This window comes from Mizuhopecten yessoensis, unplaced genomic scaffold (genome assembly GCF_002113885.1).
Source record: "Mizuhopecten yessoensis strain PY_sf001 unplaced genomic scaffold, ASM211388v2 scaffold8991, whole genome shotgun sequence".
Classification (NCBI taxonomy): domain Eukaryota; kingdom Metazoa; phylum Mollusca; class Bivalvia; order Pectinida; family Pectinidae; genus Mizuhopecten; species Mizuhopecten yessoensis.
Window position 1 is genome coordinate 753,791 of NW_018407824.1, and position 18,139 is coordinate 771,929.

General features: G+C 37.1%; 1 protein-coding gene across 1 annotated transcript in view; it reads right to left on the reverse strand.

Moving 5' to 3' along the window:
* Nucleotides 1-5,786: 5,786 nt before the first annotated feature.
* LOC110456991 (peptidyl-prolyl cis-trans isomerase) overlaps nucleotides 5,787-18,139 on the reverse strand; it is a 13,067-nt gene continuing 714 nt past the window's right edge. Inside the window, exons 2-5 of the mRNA XM_021508075.1 lie at nucleotides 14,663-14,693; nucleotides 13,225-13,410; nucleotides 10,249-10,324; nucleotides 5,787-6,466 (exon numbers count right to left, since the gene is read on the reverse strand). Of these exons, the coding sequence (XP_021363750.1) occupies nucleotides 6,334-6,466; nucleotides 10,249-10,324; nucleotides 13,225-13,410; nucleotides 14,663-14,693 (426 nt within the window). The 3' untranslated portion in view covers nucleotides 5,787-6,333. The remainder of the gene's footprint in view (nucleotides 6,467-10,248; nucleotides 10,325-13,224; nucleotides 13,411-14,662; nucleotides 14,694-18,139) is intronic.

Genomic DNA, 18,139 nt, shown 5'->3' on the forward strand with positions numbered 1-18,139 from the left:
CCTCAAAGTTGTCAGGTGTGACTTTTGACTCTTTAGCGTTGATAGTTAACTACCAAAATATCATCATGCGTAGAAGCTGATGCTGCCTTACAATGGTATCAACATCAACTAATATGTCGAGATGGTCCTCGATTTCCAGGTGTAGAGAGCGTAGGTGATCGTAACCCCTGGAAATCGAGGATATGAGATACCTGTACACAAGGATTTTTTTTAATACGGACGCAGGGCGCAGGCACGGTATCCTCGATATCCAGGGTGGGCCTAACCCCTGGATATCGAGGATCAGGCACGGCCGCTCTGACAAAGCGATTTTTACATAAATGTACCCACCTACCTAAATGGTGATAAAAACAGGAGACCCTGGAACCTGCATTGCTCTGCTGGTCTGTTATGATCGAGTTGTCAATAGATGTTCCAAAACACTTTTGACCATGTGACTAACAGACTAAACGTTCGTTTGAAGAAAAAAAATCCACTGAAGCTATAGTTACCTGACATATAGTATTCGGCTTCTGTGGCATTAAATGAAGATCAAGATAATTAATCTGAAAAAAACTAGGTAGTCTTTTAATAACAATAAAATACAACATCTATATATTTACCAAAGCAAGCTAAATAGCAAATGACATTTCCCTATACCTTGACAGTACGGTATTATGAAAAATCTTCATACAGGTGGTATGTAAACACTTAGTCTTTGTTAGTACCAGGTTTTTTTCGATATAACCAAGCAGGAAATAGGTATGTCCCAAGGGGTTACACTATCTGGACTTTAAATTACTTATCTATTGGGTCGTCCGCTGAAGGACTATTGTTGCTTAACAAACAGGAGGCCCATGGGCCTTAACGTTCACCTGAGTCCTACATTATTTATTTTTGTAATTGAAATATGTACCAATTTGAGTAAAAAATAGTTAAGTATAATGTTAACTTAACTTTGTCAGGACCATGAGCTGATCATTCCTAGACCGATTTTCAGTGAGATCGGCCTATTAGAACTTGTGTTTAAGTTTGAAATAGGTATTTACAAAATAGCGGCCATGGCAGCCAAATTGTAATTCTGATTGACCCGAAAAATAACAACACTTTGTCAGGACCATGATTCGATCATTCCTACAAAGTTTCAGTTCAATCGGCCTAGCAGAACTTGACTTTAAGTTTGAAATAGTTTTTCGAAATGGCGGCCATGGTGGCCATATTGGATTTCTTATTGACCTGAAAAATAACAACACTTTGTCAGGATCATGAGTAGATAATTCCTACCAACTTTCAGTTTAATGTGCTCAGCAGAACTTGACTTTAAGTTTGAAATAGTTTTTTCAAAATGGCGGCCGTGGCGGCCATATTGGATTTCTGAACGACCCGAAAAATAAAAACACTTTGTCAGGACCATGAGTCGATCATTCCTACCAACTTTCAGTTCAATCGGCCTAGCAGAACTTGTCTTTAAGTTTGAAATAGTTTTTCGAAATGGCGGCCATGGTGGCCATATTGGATTTCTTATTGACCTGAAAAATATCAAAACTTTGCCAGGACCATGAGCTGATCATTCCTACCAACTTTCAGTTCAATCGGCCTAGCAGAACTTGACTTTAAGTTTGAAATAGTTTTTCAAAATGGCGACATTGGCGGCCATATTGGATTTCTGAACGACCCGAAAAATAAAAACACTTTGTCAGGACCATGAGTCGATCATTCCTACCAACTTTCAGTTCAATCGCCCCAGCATAACTTGACTTAAAGTTTGAAACAGTTTTTCAAAATGGCGGCCATGGTGGCCATATTGGATTTCTGATTGACCTGAAAAATAACAACACTTTGTCAGGACCATGAGTAGATAATTCCTACCAACTTTCAGTTTAATGTGCCCAGCAGAACTTGACTTTAAGTTTGATATGTAAAATGTTAACGGACGACGGACGATGGACGACGGACGACGACGGACGAAAACGGATAGCAATAGGTCACTTGAGCTAAAGCTCAGGTGACCTAAAAACCTAATCAAATGAAAATGGCTTTAAATTCTCTAAATCTAAAACTGTGTGCATGCAGCTCTGCCAACAAACTTATTTTAGTTCTTCAATAAACAAAATGTTTTGGCCCTATGTTCGATTCAAAACTATCATTTCATCCTATAAAACGAATTAAAGACAAAGTCTCTTAATATTCTTAAAAAATATCCGTAACCGAGTGGGAAGCACATCGTGCCGTGCTGATGCGCCTTTATCTCTCACTTGTTTGTTAAAACTTGACTAAAGCCTTTCCTTACAACCGCACTTCGCCTCCATCCTGAATTCAATCAAAATTTGAACTCTTTTATTTGCATTTTCAAATTGGTTATTGCTATGAAAATAGTTACTGTGTTTTCAATTGTGGTTGTCGTAATTCAATGCAGCTAGTTGAAATTTGCAAAAATTTATGAAACTTGAATATTCAGTTGATTGGGATCATTTTCAAATAGTTTTACATCATAGAGCACATTCAGGGTCTTTATCAGTATGAGCTGGTCGCAGTTATCGGACTGTCATTAACATTTCATATCTTTGTTCAAAACGGAATGGAATAACCTGATAAAATATGTGGTATGGTTTCATTTTTCATTGTTTATGTAACAGCACATGACTGTACCACTTTTTGAGATAACATTGACATTTTATTTGATTATAATGATGAAAGCTCAACAGTCTTAGATTTGTTACCGTCATGCGTTGTGTGTCTAAACGCATTTAAATACGGAGAACCCCTTGCATATTGTTCAAAGTTGCAACTTTAAAGGCATGTAACAATTAATGCAAGGCATATTCTTATTACGTTTAGGTCGAGAAGGTACAATTGATACAATTTCATTGCCATTTATAAGTTTTGTTACACAAATCTGCCTACCTGTTTTGGGACTGCGCCCACCTGTTATCAGTTAGCTCAGTATCCATTGGTTAGAGCGACTATACTATGACCCGAGGTCCAGTATTCGGATCCCGATCTGACCAGTCAGGGACGTAACCAGGACTATGGGTATGTGGAAGCATACGAAGCGCGAGTAGGGGGTGGGTTCGGGAGGGGNTGTTTTGAATCTGGAACCCATTCTGGTGCAGTTTGAGACATAAAATACTTATCATTTTCATATTTGGATGTAGTATTTTTTATCAAATGCGTAATAATTAGTTCCATATGAACAAGGAACATTTTCGTTAAATAGTCAATAAAAGAAACAATATCAATGAGATAATGAATTCACTGAGGGCCAAGGATTATATGAGTTGTTAAAGTTTATCACATACAGTTCTACGATGTGATCCTTGTTAAAAGTATACTTGAAAAAATTACGTGGAAGCCCGTACGTCCGTGCGTACGCCTGGCTACGTCCCTGCCAGTTGCACTTTTACTTCCAATATCGCTGTTGTAGATATCTTTCAGAACATCGCTATTTTTTCCATAAAAATTCCGCAAAGAATGGGTTTTGCATTCAAAAATGATTTCTTAAAATATCGGTATACCGGTAAAAAAAACTAATAAATTGTTAGTTACATTTTTGTAGCTTATTACGCGTATATTTAATCAAGATTTTGTTTGCCTGTGAATTTTGATGAAATGGATGTGTTGATATTTAGATTATCTTTTACAGGCTTGACGGTAAACACGTAGTGTTTGGGCATCTTGTAAAAGGTTTTAGAACCTTAGAAAGGATGGAATCTATGGGAACTGATACCGGTCAGCCCAAGAACAAAGTGCTCATATCTAACTGTGGACAGATACCCGATCAACACAGTGACTCTGAGGAAGAAACAGAGCAATAGCGCCATCTTAATTAGACCAACCAATGCATCGAGGAATAAAGGACATGGTTACATAATTATCATACTTCTGAAATAGGTTATCATTCAAACTTTGTAGTGAAAATTGTTAATGAAGCTAAATAGGACTACATTATATGATTAACAACACTGGTTATTGTGATCACAGACCATGTCGTATATTCTATTTTGTCAAATATATTCAGCAATTTTAGCGAAATTAGTTCGAGACTTATCTATTTTTATCTTTTGATAGCCATGAGTAAACAATATCATTTTTGTGAGGAAACAATTGACATATCCGGGATGGATGGAGGAAATATATAAGCTAAAAGGGCTAACCCATATAACGCTGCTTGCTAATGATGCTGTGGTTGCAGCACTTGGCATTATAAAATATTTGATGTAATTTAACGTCTAACTCGGTAAATAGTAAAACGCTAATGAGGGAACCCTTTGCAGAGTCGGGATTTTTCTTTTTTGCCCTTTACTCTGGAAAGAGAAAAACAGAACAAAATTGCAGCAAAATTGCTGCGCTCATTTTTTCTTTATTTTCCCTCTACTCCCTAACACCTTTTTTGTCTTACTTGGTCATACCTCGCATTCGGCTCAAGTGTTGAACGTTCGCCAACATGATGACGGTTATGGATTGTGACTCCTGGTATAGACAATTCAAAACCCTTAAATCCTGTTATACTCTCTGATTTTGTTTTCTGCTTGATATTGTGGAGATAAAGGCTGGTTAGCGGATGCATTTTTCATTTAAAGGGTTGACAAATACTTGTTGGCGTTACTTAAAAGAAAATTGTGACATTGTCAAGAAAATATTAAGTGCGCACAAGACACTGCTTTAATATTCTAATACAAAAAGTGTAAAATATTTTAATAAATTCGATCGTAAAATCAATGAAATTCATATTTGGCGTTCATAACCTTACAAGGGGAAATATCCCAAAATCGATGGTACATCATCGAATAGGGAACAGACACACTCAAACTTACCTGGAATACATTCACTGCACACTGGAATATGTCATGATGAAATTGAAGGCACGTGGTTACCTTTTTAATTGATTTTCAATCTACTGATCAATCGCTTGGCCGATACCTGTCATTTAGTATTACATTGAAGTGACAACCGACATCGAAGTCAGTTAATTTTACCATTAAGCTGCAGCACTATTCTTTTGATGTATATCAAAGGATAAAACTGTTCTAGCGTCTACAATGTGGCGCGTGCAAAGCCTTCAATTTCGTTAACATATTTCAGGGGCGCAGAGAACTTCTAGGAATCGATGCCAATTCCAGAACATGGTTGGTGTGCTTCAGAGTTTAAGTTAACACCATGGTATTACAATTTTGACATGTACAATCAAACAAACAAACATCAGCAGCAGATGCAGCCTTAATTTGAAGTGTACACCTGCACATATACTTGGTATCACTGGAAAGAGAATTTGTGTCACAGAATTCAGTGCAATAACATCACAGCCACATCATTTTTAAATATTGTATTTGTTGGTACAAGAAAGAAGTAAAACGCATCATGGCAATCACAGACTCTTACAGGGGCACCTCTCCCCTTACTTATTGGCATAATTTGAAAGTATATTCATGTAGCTGTCGGATTCATAAAATGTTTTGTGTACATATACATACACCTTGACAGTCAAACTTCTCAAACATCACTGGAAAGAATGTTTTTGTAGCTTATTACGCGCAATTCAGTGCTAATTTTAAATTTGTTGAAAAAACTACATGTATCTTTTGGAAGAAAATCCCGCATTGGTTAAAACTGAAAAGTGAAAAGGAATCTACACCTCTTTCAGCAAATGTTTTTGAGCTATAAAACTACTGAAACACTTGTTCGTGTATTTAGCCGGCTTCATTTGAAAGGTAAGCCTGTACCTGTACTACTTGGCATCACTGGAAGGAGACTTATTGGCATCACTGGAAGGAGACTTATCGGCACTTTCAGAATGAAACAAAACAAAATAAGTTTACAGAAGATTTTATTTAGGTAGCACAAAGAAGTATCAAGGATGAAAAAGAATACACAAGCTAAATAAAATGCACATAGAATGTTTGGTGGGATCGAATATAATTTAAAAGCTGTTAAGAACTCCTTACAGTACAACCATTATGACATGCTATATTACATAAAATGAACCACAAAAGGTAGCACAGATTAAAACTGACACTGCATAACAGTCAGGGGTTTTGACACTGCTGTAAATAGATCAATTTAATTGGTCATCATGCTGTAACCAGGGGTATTTTGGTGCAGGAACTTGTATTCTTGTATAACCTGTCAATGGTTGGTCATATACAATGTCAGCTTTTCAAATGTTAACAAAATACAAATGACACTAGATGTGATCTAAATTGAATCATTCAACTTGCTAATTTCAAAAATTCACAGTATTCTTAATGTGACCCATAGAAATGATAATGTGCATGTGCATAATTAATATCTACACCTGTCATTCAGTGATAATTGTTCTGATAGCATTTGAAAGACACTGCTGATGGCTTAACAAAACTACAGCTGGCCACAGTCTGCGACTGCAATTGTTTTACTGGTTTTTCCACTTTGGGAGCCATAACTTTCAATCTTCTTCACTATATCCAGACCTTCTACCACAGATCCAAACACCACATGTTTACCATCCAACCTGTAAAAATAAAATATACGTTGCAAATTTTGGCCATACAACCTTTACAAACAAAATTTGAAACACATTTACCTTACAACCATGGAGCTGTAACAAGAATCCCACGTGCCTTATTGTCTCCTAAGTTGTAATACAATTGTTGTGGGTTGTGATGTGACAAAGCAAAATGATATACATAAAGCTAATATACTTTTTAACAGTGGGTTTGACAACAACATGATCTTGTAGAGTGACCAGCATATATCATACATGTATATATTATGTCATACTTTTTGATAGCCACTTCTGAAATGAAATTGTGAGTATTATTATCCAAAATAATCTTGCCATTTATGAGTTCTTTCAGGAGTATAGACTCCCTATCATCTAAGGATATTTTATGGAATAATGGTATAAAACCACCGATTGGTTTCTTCTGGTATGTAATTTAAAGGTATTATACCCTGTGACCCAATTGGCCCGAACTTCAGCTACGTAAAGATCATTTCCTTTGAGTGAGAAATTCTGGCTAACAATTACAACCAATTTTCATCAAAATCTGAAATAAGTCATTTTCAAAACGATATTGAAGGAGGTTCAAATTATACATGTGTTATTTCTATCTAAAGGTCATCTTGGAAATGGTTAACAATCATACAGAAGAGATCCAAGAGAGACCTTGGCAGCCATTGTAAGAATTGTTTTAGTGCTATGTAAGTTTGGGGTTTTGGGTGGTGGGAATGTCGGATGAGTATTTGCATTCATTCATCCATAGAGAAGATAACTACATCCCCATTCCCCTAATTTGTCCCCACATCCTGCCCCCAGGGGGCAACATTTTCAGATCATACATATTCTCCAGTCATACAAAGTCCCTTTTGCTTAAAGCTGCTCTAGATCAGGACAATTCCTTATCTTTATTCCCCACATTAGGCCCGATCCCTGTCCCCAAGGCACCACACTTAAAAACGAAAGATCCTAGAGGGATCTTGGCGCCCACCATTGTACCATCTTCATTAGTTCTTTGTCAGTTTGATCTTTTCTCTTCTTTTCTCTAATCTGTTTTAACAGTAAATGCACCTTGAGGTAACTTTTGATCTAAACTTAATACTGCTGTGTATAAAAGACAACCTTCAAAGTGAGTGTGTCATTTTACATATTTACTAGTACAGTACTAAATGTGAAAGAAATAGAACCGATCATTGCAATATGAGAAAGATGCGTTTAGTTCTTCCATCAGGCATATTGTTTTTATGATCAGTCTCAAAATATAACATGCACAACGAGGGATCAAGGGAACCTACATATCAAAATTGAGAAATAGCACTAACAAACCTTCAAAGTCAAAAATCGAAGATGGCCACCGATCGGCCATTTTGTTTATCTGATCAGTCTCAAAAGTCAACATGAACAACAAAGGACAGTGGGGAACTTGCATATGAAATTTGAGAAAGAAACCTTCCTGGGAAATAGCACTAACAAACCTTAACTGTCCAAATCAAAGATTTGTTGATCAGATCAGTCTCGTAAGAAAACATGCACGACTACAGACTAAAGGGAACGTTAACCTTCATGTCAAGTTTGAGAAAGATCTCTCAGGTCCTAAATGAGAAATAGCTATTACTAGTGTTGGGACGATGGTCGGCAAGGATCGATTAGCGATCGTTTATAGCAACTCGATGCCGATGATCGATGGTAAACATCAACAATCGATCATCGGGTAAGGTACCGAAACAAACGAACCTCATAATATGTAACGGAACGTGCCCGCCAGGGGATGCAACTCGAAGTATCATGGGCAAAGATGGCGGCTGCGGAGGAACAGCTCAAGGAAATCTATCCGAATCAAGGGTCCAAAACTAAATCGAATGTATGGATTTTTTTTGGATTTTACAAAATTAAACACGATGAACCACCTACACGCCAGAATCTTGATACAAGCCAAGCCGTTTGTCGTCTGTGTCGGAAGATATACAGAAACATGGGTAAGCTGACGTACTCNTGAAACATCGACACAATCACACACCGCCAAAGCTGATACAAAGTTAGTCCAGCCAACAATTTCGTCAGCATTTACAAAACGAAGTGATATTGTGACAGGATCTACTTTTTTGAGCCAAGAACGAAGAGAAAGGATAGACAACGCACTTTATAAACTAATCGTTGGGAAAGTGATGCCTCCCAGCCTAGTTGAAAATGAACATTTTATCATGAACTAAAGATAGTTATTTGCAAGGAGTTATTTTGAGTAATTTTAAATGTGTTAGTTTTTCAAACTTTTACATGTATGGCTTGTATGTTGATTTGTGTTATTCAAATAATTTGGTCAAGAAGGCTGTCTAGTCAAGTAAATTTATAAATGTTTAGAACAAGAAATTTCAAGAAATATCTAGTTGAAAAAAATGTAGTAAAGTAATGTCTACATTGTCTAGTCAAGGAGAAAAATGTTATGTCAAAAATGTCAAGAAATTTCAAGAACTGTCTAGTCAAGAAATGTTAAGTCAGTTCTCAGTAGTTTAGTTACTGTGTATTAGCTCAATTAAGTTGTTTAATGTTTATAGTTGACTAATAAAAGTAATTTATCTTTATTTGTCATGTTTGGGTTGTTAGTACTTAGTAAGTTATTTGAGAAATCCAAAAATCATTCAAACTGATGCTTGTTAACTTTGGTTTTGTAGTTTAATACTAGTTAGAACCCCCAGTTTCCACAGTGCATAAAGGGACTGGTTAGTGATCCATACACATAAGCACTATCATGCTCGCCATGCAGTTATGTTACAAGCTAACTAGCATACTTCAGAGGGTGATAAAGGATCAGAGGGTACATATACTACAACAGAATACAAAGTAAGCACAAGCAATACATGGAACTGAAGACAGATAGTTTATTTCTTACTATAATGGAAGCTAAAAGCTACAAAACTATAATTTCTCCATACACGCATTGAAAAAAGTAAACCGATTATTTCACCGATTATCGGATCGGATAGGGTATCCGATTCCAACCGATGATCGATTATAATTTTCAACCGATTTCCCAACACTAACTATTACAAACCTTCACTGTCAAAATTCAAGATGGCTGCCTGTGGGCCATTTTGTTTTTATGATGATCAGTCTCAAAAGTAAACAAACACAACGAGGGACCAGGGGGAACCTACACATTACATTTGAGAAAGATTCCTCTCGTACTTCCTTTGAAATAGCAATAGCAAGAATTGTTTAAGGACACACAATGGATGCAGGGCGATTTGAATCACCATCAGATGATGGTGGGCTAGAAATATATCAACTATAAAATGGTCACATGTTAGAAAACCATGCCCATTTCAATGAAAATATTGCTTTAGAACGAAGTATTGTGTTTTTAATCATTTAAACAAAAGCTTCCCAATCACATTGCAGGTTGATTTCCCAGTGTCTCAGTTGAAAACGTGTCGAAATTTGGTGCCTTAGATTGATCTTAAGTTAACATTATTGTCGTAATAAACTGACGATGACTCGTTTATTTACAATGTACACTATTTTCAATGACAGGATTTTTTCAAACACACTGACATAAATAATAACAAAGAACAATTTATTTCAATTATTACGATATCAATTTGTATAAATGTCTTCCCTTGTTTTCACATCTATATGTGTCTTATAATTATAGGGCATTTCATTTTTGGTACTGACAACCTAAAAACAATCAAAAAAAGCATGATCAATTTATTATATCAGTATTATAATAATTTCTCTCTGGCAAAATGAAATATCATAATAAATGGATTCCACTGTTTATACAATGTTAATCATACCATGCAGTCTTGGCTGTGCAAAGGAAAAACTGTGATCCATTTGTGTTGGGTCCAGCATTGGCCATCGACAAAATTCCTGCAAAGACAGAAAATTGCATATATTGCATTTCCGTAGTAACATTTTAAAAACAGAATCAAAGTACTGAAAGCTAAACCTATTGAAACAAACAAGAAGCACAAAGGGCCTGTATCGCTCACATGGATCCTTATGCCCAGCAATGGTATATATCTGGCTATGGGTTCAGGATCTCCACCATTTGAAAGTTTTGCCTCAGAAAATAAGTATCTAAGGGTGGAATAAGACCCCAGAGTCAATAATTAAATATGACTGTTTATCCCTTTATACATATATAAGTTTATATGGTTATGGGGTGGGGATCTTAACCATTCCAAAGTTATGGCCCAAAAATTAAGTCCCCAGAAGTTTGGCCAGACCCAAGAGTCAATATCAATATTATGATTATGTTTGTGTCTTGATGCTCAGCGATGGAAGGTATGGTAATGGGGGCTCAGGAATTAAGTACCTAGGGGATCCGGAGGGGCAAGTCCCCTTGGTCAATTTTTATATCATGATTATGTTCATCTCTTGAACCTCTCAGCAATAGAATATATAGTTATGGGGTGGGGATCTCAACTGTTTAAAAGTTATGGCTCAAAGATCATTTCCCTTGGAGTGGGGCCAGAGTAAATTCTTTTATTTTGATTGTGTTTGGTGCTCAGCAATTACTTACATGGTTAGAGGGTCGTGATCTCGACAATGTTCAAGTAAGAAGTTCTTTTTTGCCCAACCCCTCAGACCCAGGGGCCAGCCCTTCAACAGGTACAATTTTGAATCCTCAGCCACAGAAGGATGCTCCAAACCAAATATGGATGATAACCATCTCTTTGTTCCAGACAAGAAGTCACTTTAAGCAATATGGCCAAATTATACCTTTTTGCTTTTTGGCCCTGTCCCTCAGCCTCCAGGGTGGGGGGCAATACCTTCCATTTATACAAACTTGAGTCCCTTTTGCCAAGGGAGGCGGGAGGCTCTACAAAAGTTTCCTACAGATATTTGAAAAATTAACCCAAAAGTATGATTTCTCTATATAAACTTTACTCCCTCCCCAAGGGAGGATGGATGGCCTGGGGGTCCTGACATTTACAATTTAAATAAAGCCCCTGATGATCTTTCCATCCATGCAGAAAAATTGACTGTAGTACTGAGTCTGGAGAAGATTTTTGAAATATTGGTTAATTTTCCCTTTGGAGCCCTGTCTTCCAAGGATGATTCTCACTAAGTTTGATAAAAATTCCATCCACTGGTTCTTGAAAATGTAATAATTTTACGCACTGCGACGGACGGGAAGCGATCAGAATAGGTCACTTGAGCAAAGCTAAACTCAGGTGACCTAAACATTTTGATTGGCATATTAAAAGTAGTAAGCAGGTCAAGAAGACCCCAGATATTGAGAAGTGGCCTACTGTCTCTGATTTTCACTCAAAGTAGGGCTCCATTTTGGATCATCATCCACTGTTGAGTGTTGTAGGAATCTCCCATTCAAGCACCTCAAAGCATTCACTTGAATGGGGTGGCACAAAAATGTTAATTTGGAAAAAAATATTTCTGGTTAGGCCAAATAAAATTAATTACTTGGTTCTCAGGCGATTTTTTTTTCAAAATAGATGCGGCAGGGCTGTAATTTTACATGGCAAAAACGAGACGAGGGAGATTTTTTTTTTATTGTGTTGTTTGTAAAACGTTCATTGTGGGCATTACCTTGTCTTTTTATAGTTGTGTAGCGACCCGTCATAGAGCAAGCCTCCGAAAATCCCCCCACGATGTTCCAGACGAGAATCACGAACCCCCCATTCCTTATTTGTACCGAAATAAGTGCCATTTGTACACAAGACTAATAAGTCATAATCATTTTAACGCTTGCCTGTATCTCAATCCTTATCTTATTCAAACATTTTCGGGACTTGGGTGACTAACGAGTAAAAACGACATGCGGACCAATTTTCCGGATTTTTTTAAAGATGGCGGCTGGCGCATTCACGATTTTTTTTTTATTACTTTCACGATAAAAACGGCAATGCGCACGGTGCCATGAAATGTGCCCGGGCCTGAGAACCAAGTTATCAATTTTTTTGGCCTTATGAATGATTTTGCTGAACTTCCAATTTTGTTTCAGTCCTTATATAATGAACATAAGGTGTCATCAAAGTTGAATAATATAATATATAAGCAAGTTATCTTGCAGAAACCAAAGTGTGGACGGACCCTCCTCATACCATAATATATCAAAAAGTTTTGATTTGCATATTCAAAGTAGCAAGCATGTCCAAAAGTTCCCAGATATTGAGCAGTGTCCTTTGGTCTCTGATTTTCACGCAAAGTAAAGCTCCACTTTGGATCATCATCCACTGTTGTAGGAATCTCCGGCTCAGGCACCTCAAAGCATTCACTTGAATGGGGGGTGGCATCAAAATGTTAATTTGGAAAAAAATAGTTATTTTCTGGTTATGAATGAATGAATGCGCTAAAATGGATTCATAATAGGGGTACATTCGCGTTACCGGTTGAAACGGTTGAACCGGTTGAACCTGTAAAGAAAACGACAGGTACAGATTTGGACCGAGGCTGACCTCAGGAAAATTTGGTACGTGTAGATTGAGGGGTCCAGACGTACCTGGCCGAAACTAAACTGGTGAATATTGCTAGTTTGCGTTATTTCTTTCTAAAACAATGTCAAGCCACATGTATTTTTTAAGATACGTTATGTAATTTAGTGGACGCGTGAGAGAAGGGCATAATATTCTTGATACATTGTTTATTATTCTCCGAAACTGTGGATTTTTAGCTCTGCTTATAGAACGGTCCAAGTGTGTTCGTTTATCGTGGAAAATTTCTGCGCCACACGTACCGTTTCAACCGGTAACGCGAATGTAGCCTAGGTAAGTACTGCAAATCAATGTTTGTAAATTTAGAATTACCCGCTCCAGTATGCTTCAGTGTGAAGTTTTCATCTGCGAACTTTTCCCCATAGATGCTCTTTCCACCAGTTCCATTTTGTCTTGTGAAATCTCCTCCTTGACACATGAAATCTGGTATGACTCGATGGAAAGGAGACCCTTTAAATCCAAATCCTTTTTCACCTGTGCACAAGGCCCTGAAATTTTCTGTTGAAATGAAAAATTAACAAATTTATTAAACATGATTAATAACTCATGCTTGTGATGACATGTAAAATGAGCATAACGGTACAAGGCAAGCTTCTGCAGTCTGCTATTGCAGTAGAATTAACTAGCATGCAACAATCAACTTCAACTTATATCAAAAGTACTTCACATCATGCAATGTTCATTTAATCATTAGAAACATTTAATAAGGTTGCATTTTACAATGAAGTATTATGAATAAACATCATAAGCTTTATAATCCTACAGAAACCCAAAAGCCATGCATTGCTCAATTTTCTATTAAGCAATCACAACAAAATAATTTCATTATGGATCCCTCTGCCACTGCAGGCAAAACACTAGTGATCTCACTGTAGTTTTTTTTGTCTGTGCAGTAATTACCTCCCCTTTTTAATTTTAACTGTAGCATGACTACGACAGCACCAGGTAGTTCAGTTGGGTAGAGCAACAGTAAATGAAGATCAAGGGTTCAGGGTTTGAACTCTGGCCTGGCCAAGATGTATTTTTACACCCAGAACACTGTTATTTTTTATGAGCTAATTAATCTAAATTATCTAATCATAAAAGCCCTACAAGCAGTAACATACAGTAGTTATAAAGAATGGTGATCAGAAATATTGCTATATTTGGATTAGGATATTTTAAACACCAGCGACCTTGAAAGTGAGCCAAGGGCATTCATCAAAGTATTATACTGGGCACATGTCATCAACCTTTTGATAATTGAGAAGAATTTGTTGAAAATATTTTATACATTTTGACCCTTTGACTTTTAATGTGGTTTAAGGTTATTCATCAAACTTCATCCCCGGTTCCTACTGGCCAAGTATCATCACCCCAGGAATTTTGGTTATTTAGAAATTGTATGTTTAAAGTTTGCTGTGACCAATATCAGTATAGCATACACTTTGTATGTGCAGGGATAATCCTGGAGGGGGCCATGGGGCATTGACCCCTTAAACTGACATTGACCCCTCCATGTTCCAATATTCTTTGATATTGACCCAAAATTGCAGAAAATGGACCACTGCTCTGAAATTCCAGGATTTTCCCTGTATGTGTGTATACATATTTCAGCCATTTGTAACGAACTCCTGTGTGTAAATCTTGTCTAAATTATTAGGATGTTCTTGCATTTGACAACTCATTGCTAGGTATCATCTTGATTCTATCAAAATAAAGTTTCACATAAAAATTCATTTGACTGGTCCATCTTCTCCTTATATCCTACCTGCTGTTTTAGGCACAACATCAGCACGCAACTGAAAAGAATAAGACATAAGATATATAAACCATGTGAATTTGCACATGTACATGTATGTAAAAAGCATTAATAATTGTTTACAATGACTTTTCTATATAAATTTTAGCACACATTACAGCCTGCTCCTACATCAAAAAATTTTGGACCTTTTTTTTTTGCTAAAAAACATAAAATAATTGTGAAATGCACTAATGTAACGGTGCCTGACTTGGAGCATGTATATTTTATAGTTAAAGTGTCAGGGTTTGACATTTTTCATCAGAGTATGTGTTTAATAAATGAATATGATAAATTGCCATATTCAATACAATATCAGCCCTTATATTAGGCTGCTACATTGATTTCTATGTAAAGGGACACCACTGCTGAATTAATTATTGACATTTCAATTAATTTACTTGATTTTTCAAATGTGTATAACTTGGAAAATATTTGTTATATGTGAAAAAAAGTTGTATGAAAATTGATCGTTGTTGTCTCTAGTTTATATGAACGTTTTCAATTCTAAAGTTGCTTCAGTATTTACCTGTACAGGTGGTAATAAAGGTAAGAAAATATGAAACTTTTAATTAATCGGATTTAAGCAAGAGGAAGATCATTTCAAATCTATTTTCGTCCGCAAATGTGATTGGCAAATTATAACAAGAGATTATAAACTTCATTTTTGACATAAAACGCTGTATATTAACATGGAGAGTCTTAGGTAAAAGGGTCAGGTATTTCGTCAAGAATTGCATGTGATTTGCTACAGGTTTCAGGTCGCCATTCAATACATTTACTGTCACAGTCGGAATATAGATATATCTTAGCTACGGTCTAGTTTATCATTAAATCACTGATAAAAAGTTTGAAGAAATAAAACGGCTCAAAACGTATCAATGTCAATGTTCAATTCGGCCTCACCTGCAGACGACATGTGCGCCTCGGTCCACCGATATTTTCCTGTTTGCGTAGGGCACAAATCCGTTTATTGGAAAGTTACATATTATGTTACACCGAAGTATTTCCACATCAATCATGCCAAACCCTTCAAAACCTTTATTATCATCGTAGGTGACGATGGAGAATAAATGTTTACCATCATATTCATCGCTTCAATATACACGTCCGCCATTTTTATGATTTTTTTATTCGTTTTGTAATACTCTCGCTCACCTTTGGTTATTACTGGGGTACACTGCCGTGAATATCGAAAGTAATGACAAAACAACCAATCAGAAGCCTTCTACTATACACGTTCAGGTTTGGTATAGCGACAACCCGACTTCACACTTCCTGGCTACAGATCAAAACCTTCAGACCGAGAAAGGACATAAGTCAAGGGTAGCACTGATGGCCCGACTTTTCAAAACGACATATGTCGCGCATAGCAGCCTAGCCTAAGGGTTAGCAGATTATGATTTTTTTTTCCCATTACGCCCTCACCTGGTCCCGCCCCTGCTCACTACCTTATAAGAATTTATTGAAATATCAATTTGGGCCTGGACAGTTTCAGCCAATGATACTGTGGCAAGTATGGCCCATAGTAGAAGGCTTCTGATTGGTTGTTTTGTCATTACTTTCGATATTCACGGCAGTGTACGCTAGTAATAACCAAAGGTGTTCGAGAGAATTTCAAATCGAAAAAAACCCAATAAAAATGGCGGACATGTAGATTGAAGCGATGAATATGATGGTAAACATTTAATCTCCATCGTCACCTCCGATGATAATAAAGGTTTTGAATGGTTTGGCATGGTTGATGTGGAAACAATTCGCTGTAACATAATATGTAACTTTCCAATAAACGGATTTGTGCCATACGCAAACAGGAAAATATCGGCGGACCGAGGCGCACATGTAGTTAGTTTGCAGGTTAGGCCGAATTGAACAATGACATCGATACGTTTTGAGCCGATTTCTTCAAACTTTTTATCAGTGATTTAATCATAAACTAGACCGTAGCTAAGATATATCTAGAAAACAAAGTTCAGAAAATTTGGTTAACCGGTGTTGTCTGAATGGAACGGTTCCGAGGGATTCCGAAAAAGGTAAGTGTACCTATCAAAAACACAGGAGTGTCTGAAAAACGGTTCGTAATCGATCAAAAACGAGATGAATAGAACCTGCTATCCCAGTCTGTGACGTTAACTTTTTTCCATGCTAGTCATTTGGACTAGTGAACCCAGAATTTTATGCAAATCAACCACACTGAGAGATCTCACGAGATGACATGCGCAAGTCACGTGATTCAGTACATACGCTTGTCTTATATTCAGCTACACGGAAAATTTTCGCTTGGATTATTCTCAAAAATGCGCCTGGGAATTTTTCCCATTTCAGGACAGCGCTCTAAAGTGAGGGAATTTCAGCAGATGCTGCCAACATCATCGCGGCCTCCTGGCGACATGGGACAAAGCAACAATATGGGTGCTATATCCAGAAGTGGCTGCAATTTTGCCAGCAAAGGGAAATTAATCCACATAAACCATCTGGTAGTATAAATGTGGTTTTGGATTTTCTCACTTCCCTGTATCACAAGGGGCTCGGATACAGTGCAATTAACACTGCCCGGTCAGCTATCAGCTCATTAGACATTTCGTTGCATGGTTCGAGTACGGTTGGTAATCACCCCTTAGTGTGTAGATTTTTAAAGGGAGTGTTCACCAGTCGACCAAGCCTGCCAAAATATACAAGGACTTGGGATGTAAATAGTGTTTTAGCTTATTTAGAGACACTTATGCCTTTAGCATCTTTAGATTTACCTGTTTTAACTAGAAAGTTAGTCATGTTGTTAGCATTAGTGACTGGACAGAGGGGACAGTTTCTACATCTTTTGGAAATTGGAGGCATTCATTTTACTCCTGAGGAAATGTCTATTTATGTAGATAACCTGTTAAAAACAACACGCCCTGGGCATCATCAGGCACCTAATATCATCCCCAAGTTTACCAACAAACTATCGTTGTGCGTGTATTCTACTATGTTACAATATTTGGACAAAACCAAAGATATAAGAAATAATGCAACGCAATTATTCTTGAGAACTATTTCACCCCACGGTCCAGTTTGTCGGAGTACAATATCCAGGTGGATAAAAACAGTTATGGCACAAGCTGGTGTGGATGTGTCAGTTTTCGGAGCACACAGCACTAGGGCGGCTGCCACTAGTGCTGCTTCGTCGCGTGGTATACCAATACAACAAATCTTGAAGGCCGCAGGCTGGAGTCGAGATAGCACCTTTTTCAGGTTTTACAACAGGAACATTGTGACCACGGACAATACTGAACCAACTGCATTAAGTGCACTTCTACAATAGTACAAAACTACCCATTTCAATGAACATTGTTTTATTCATTAAATAGAATACAAATGTTAATGAAATTTTTTATCTGTTGTTTTGTTCTTATTTAAATTGCATTGTGGTTTTACCAAAAATTGTATTGACTCTGAAATCTCGTGAGA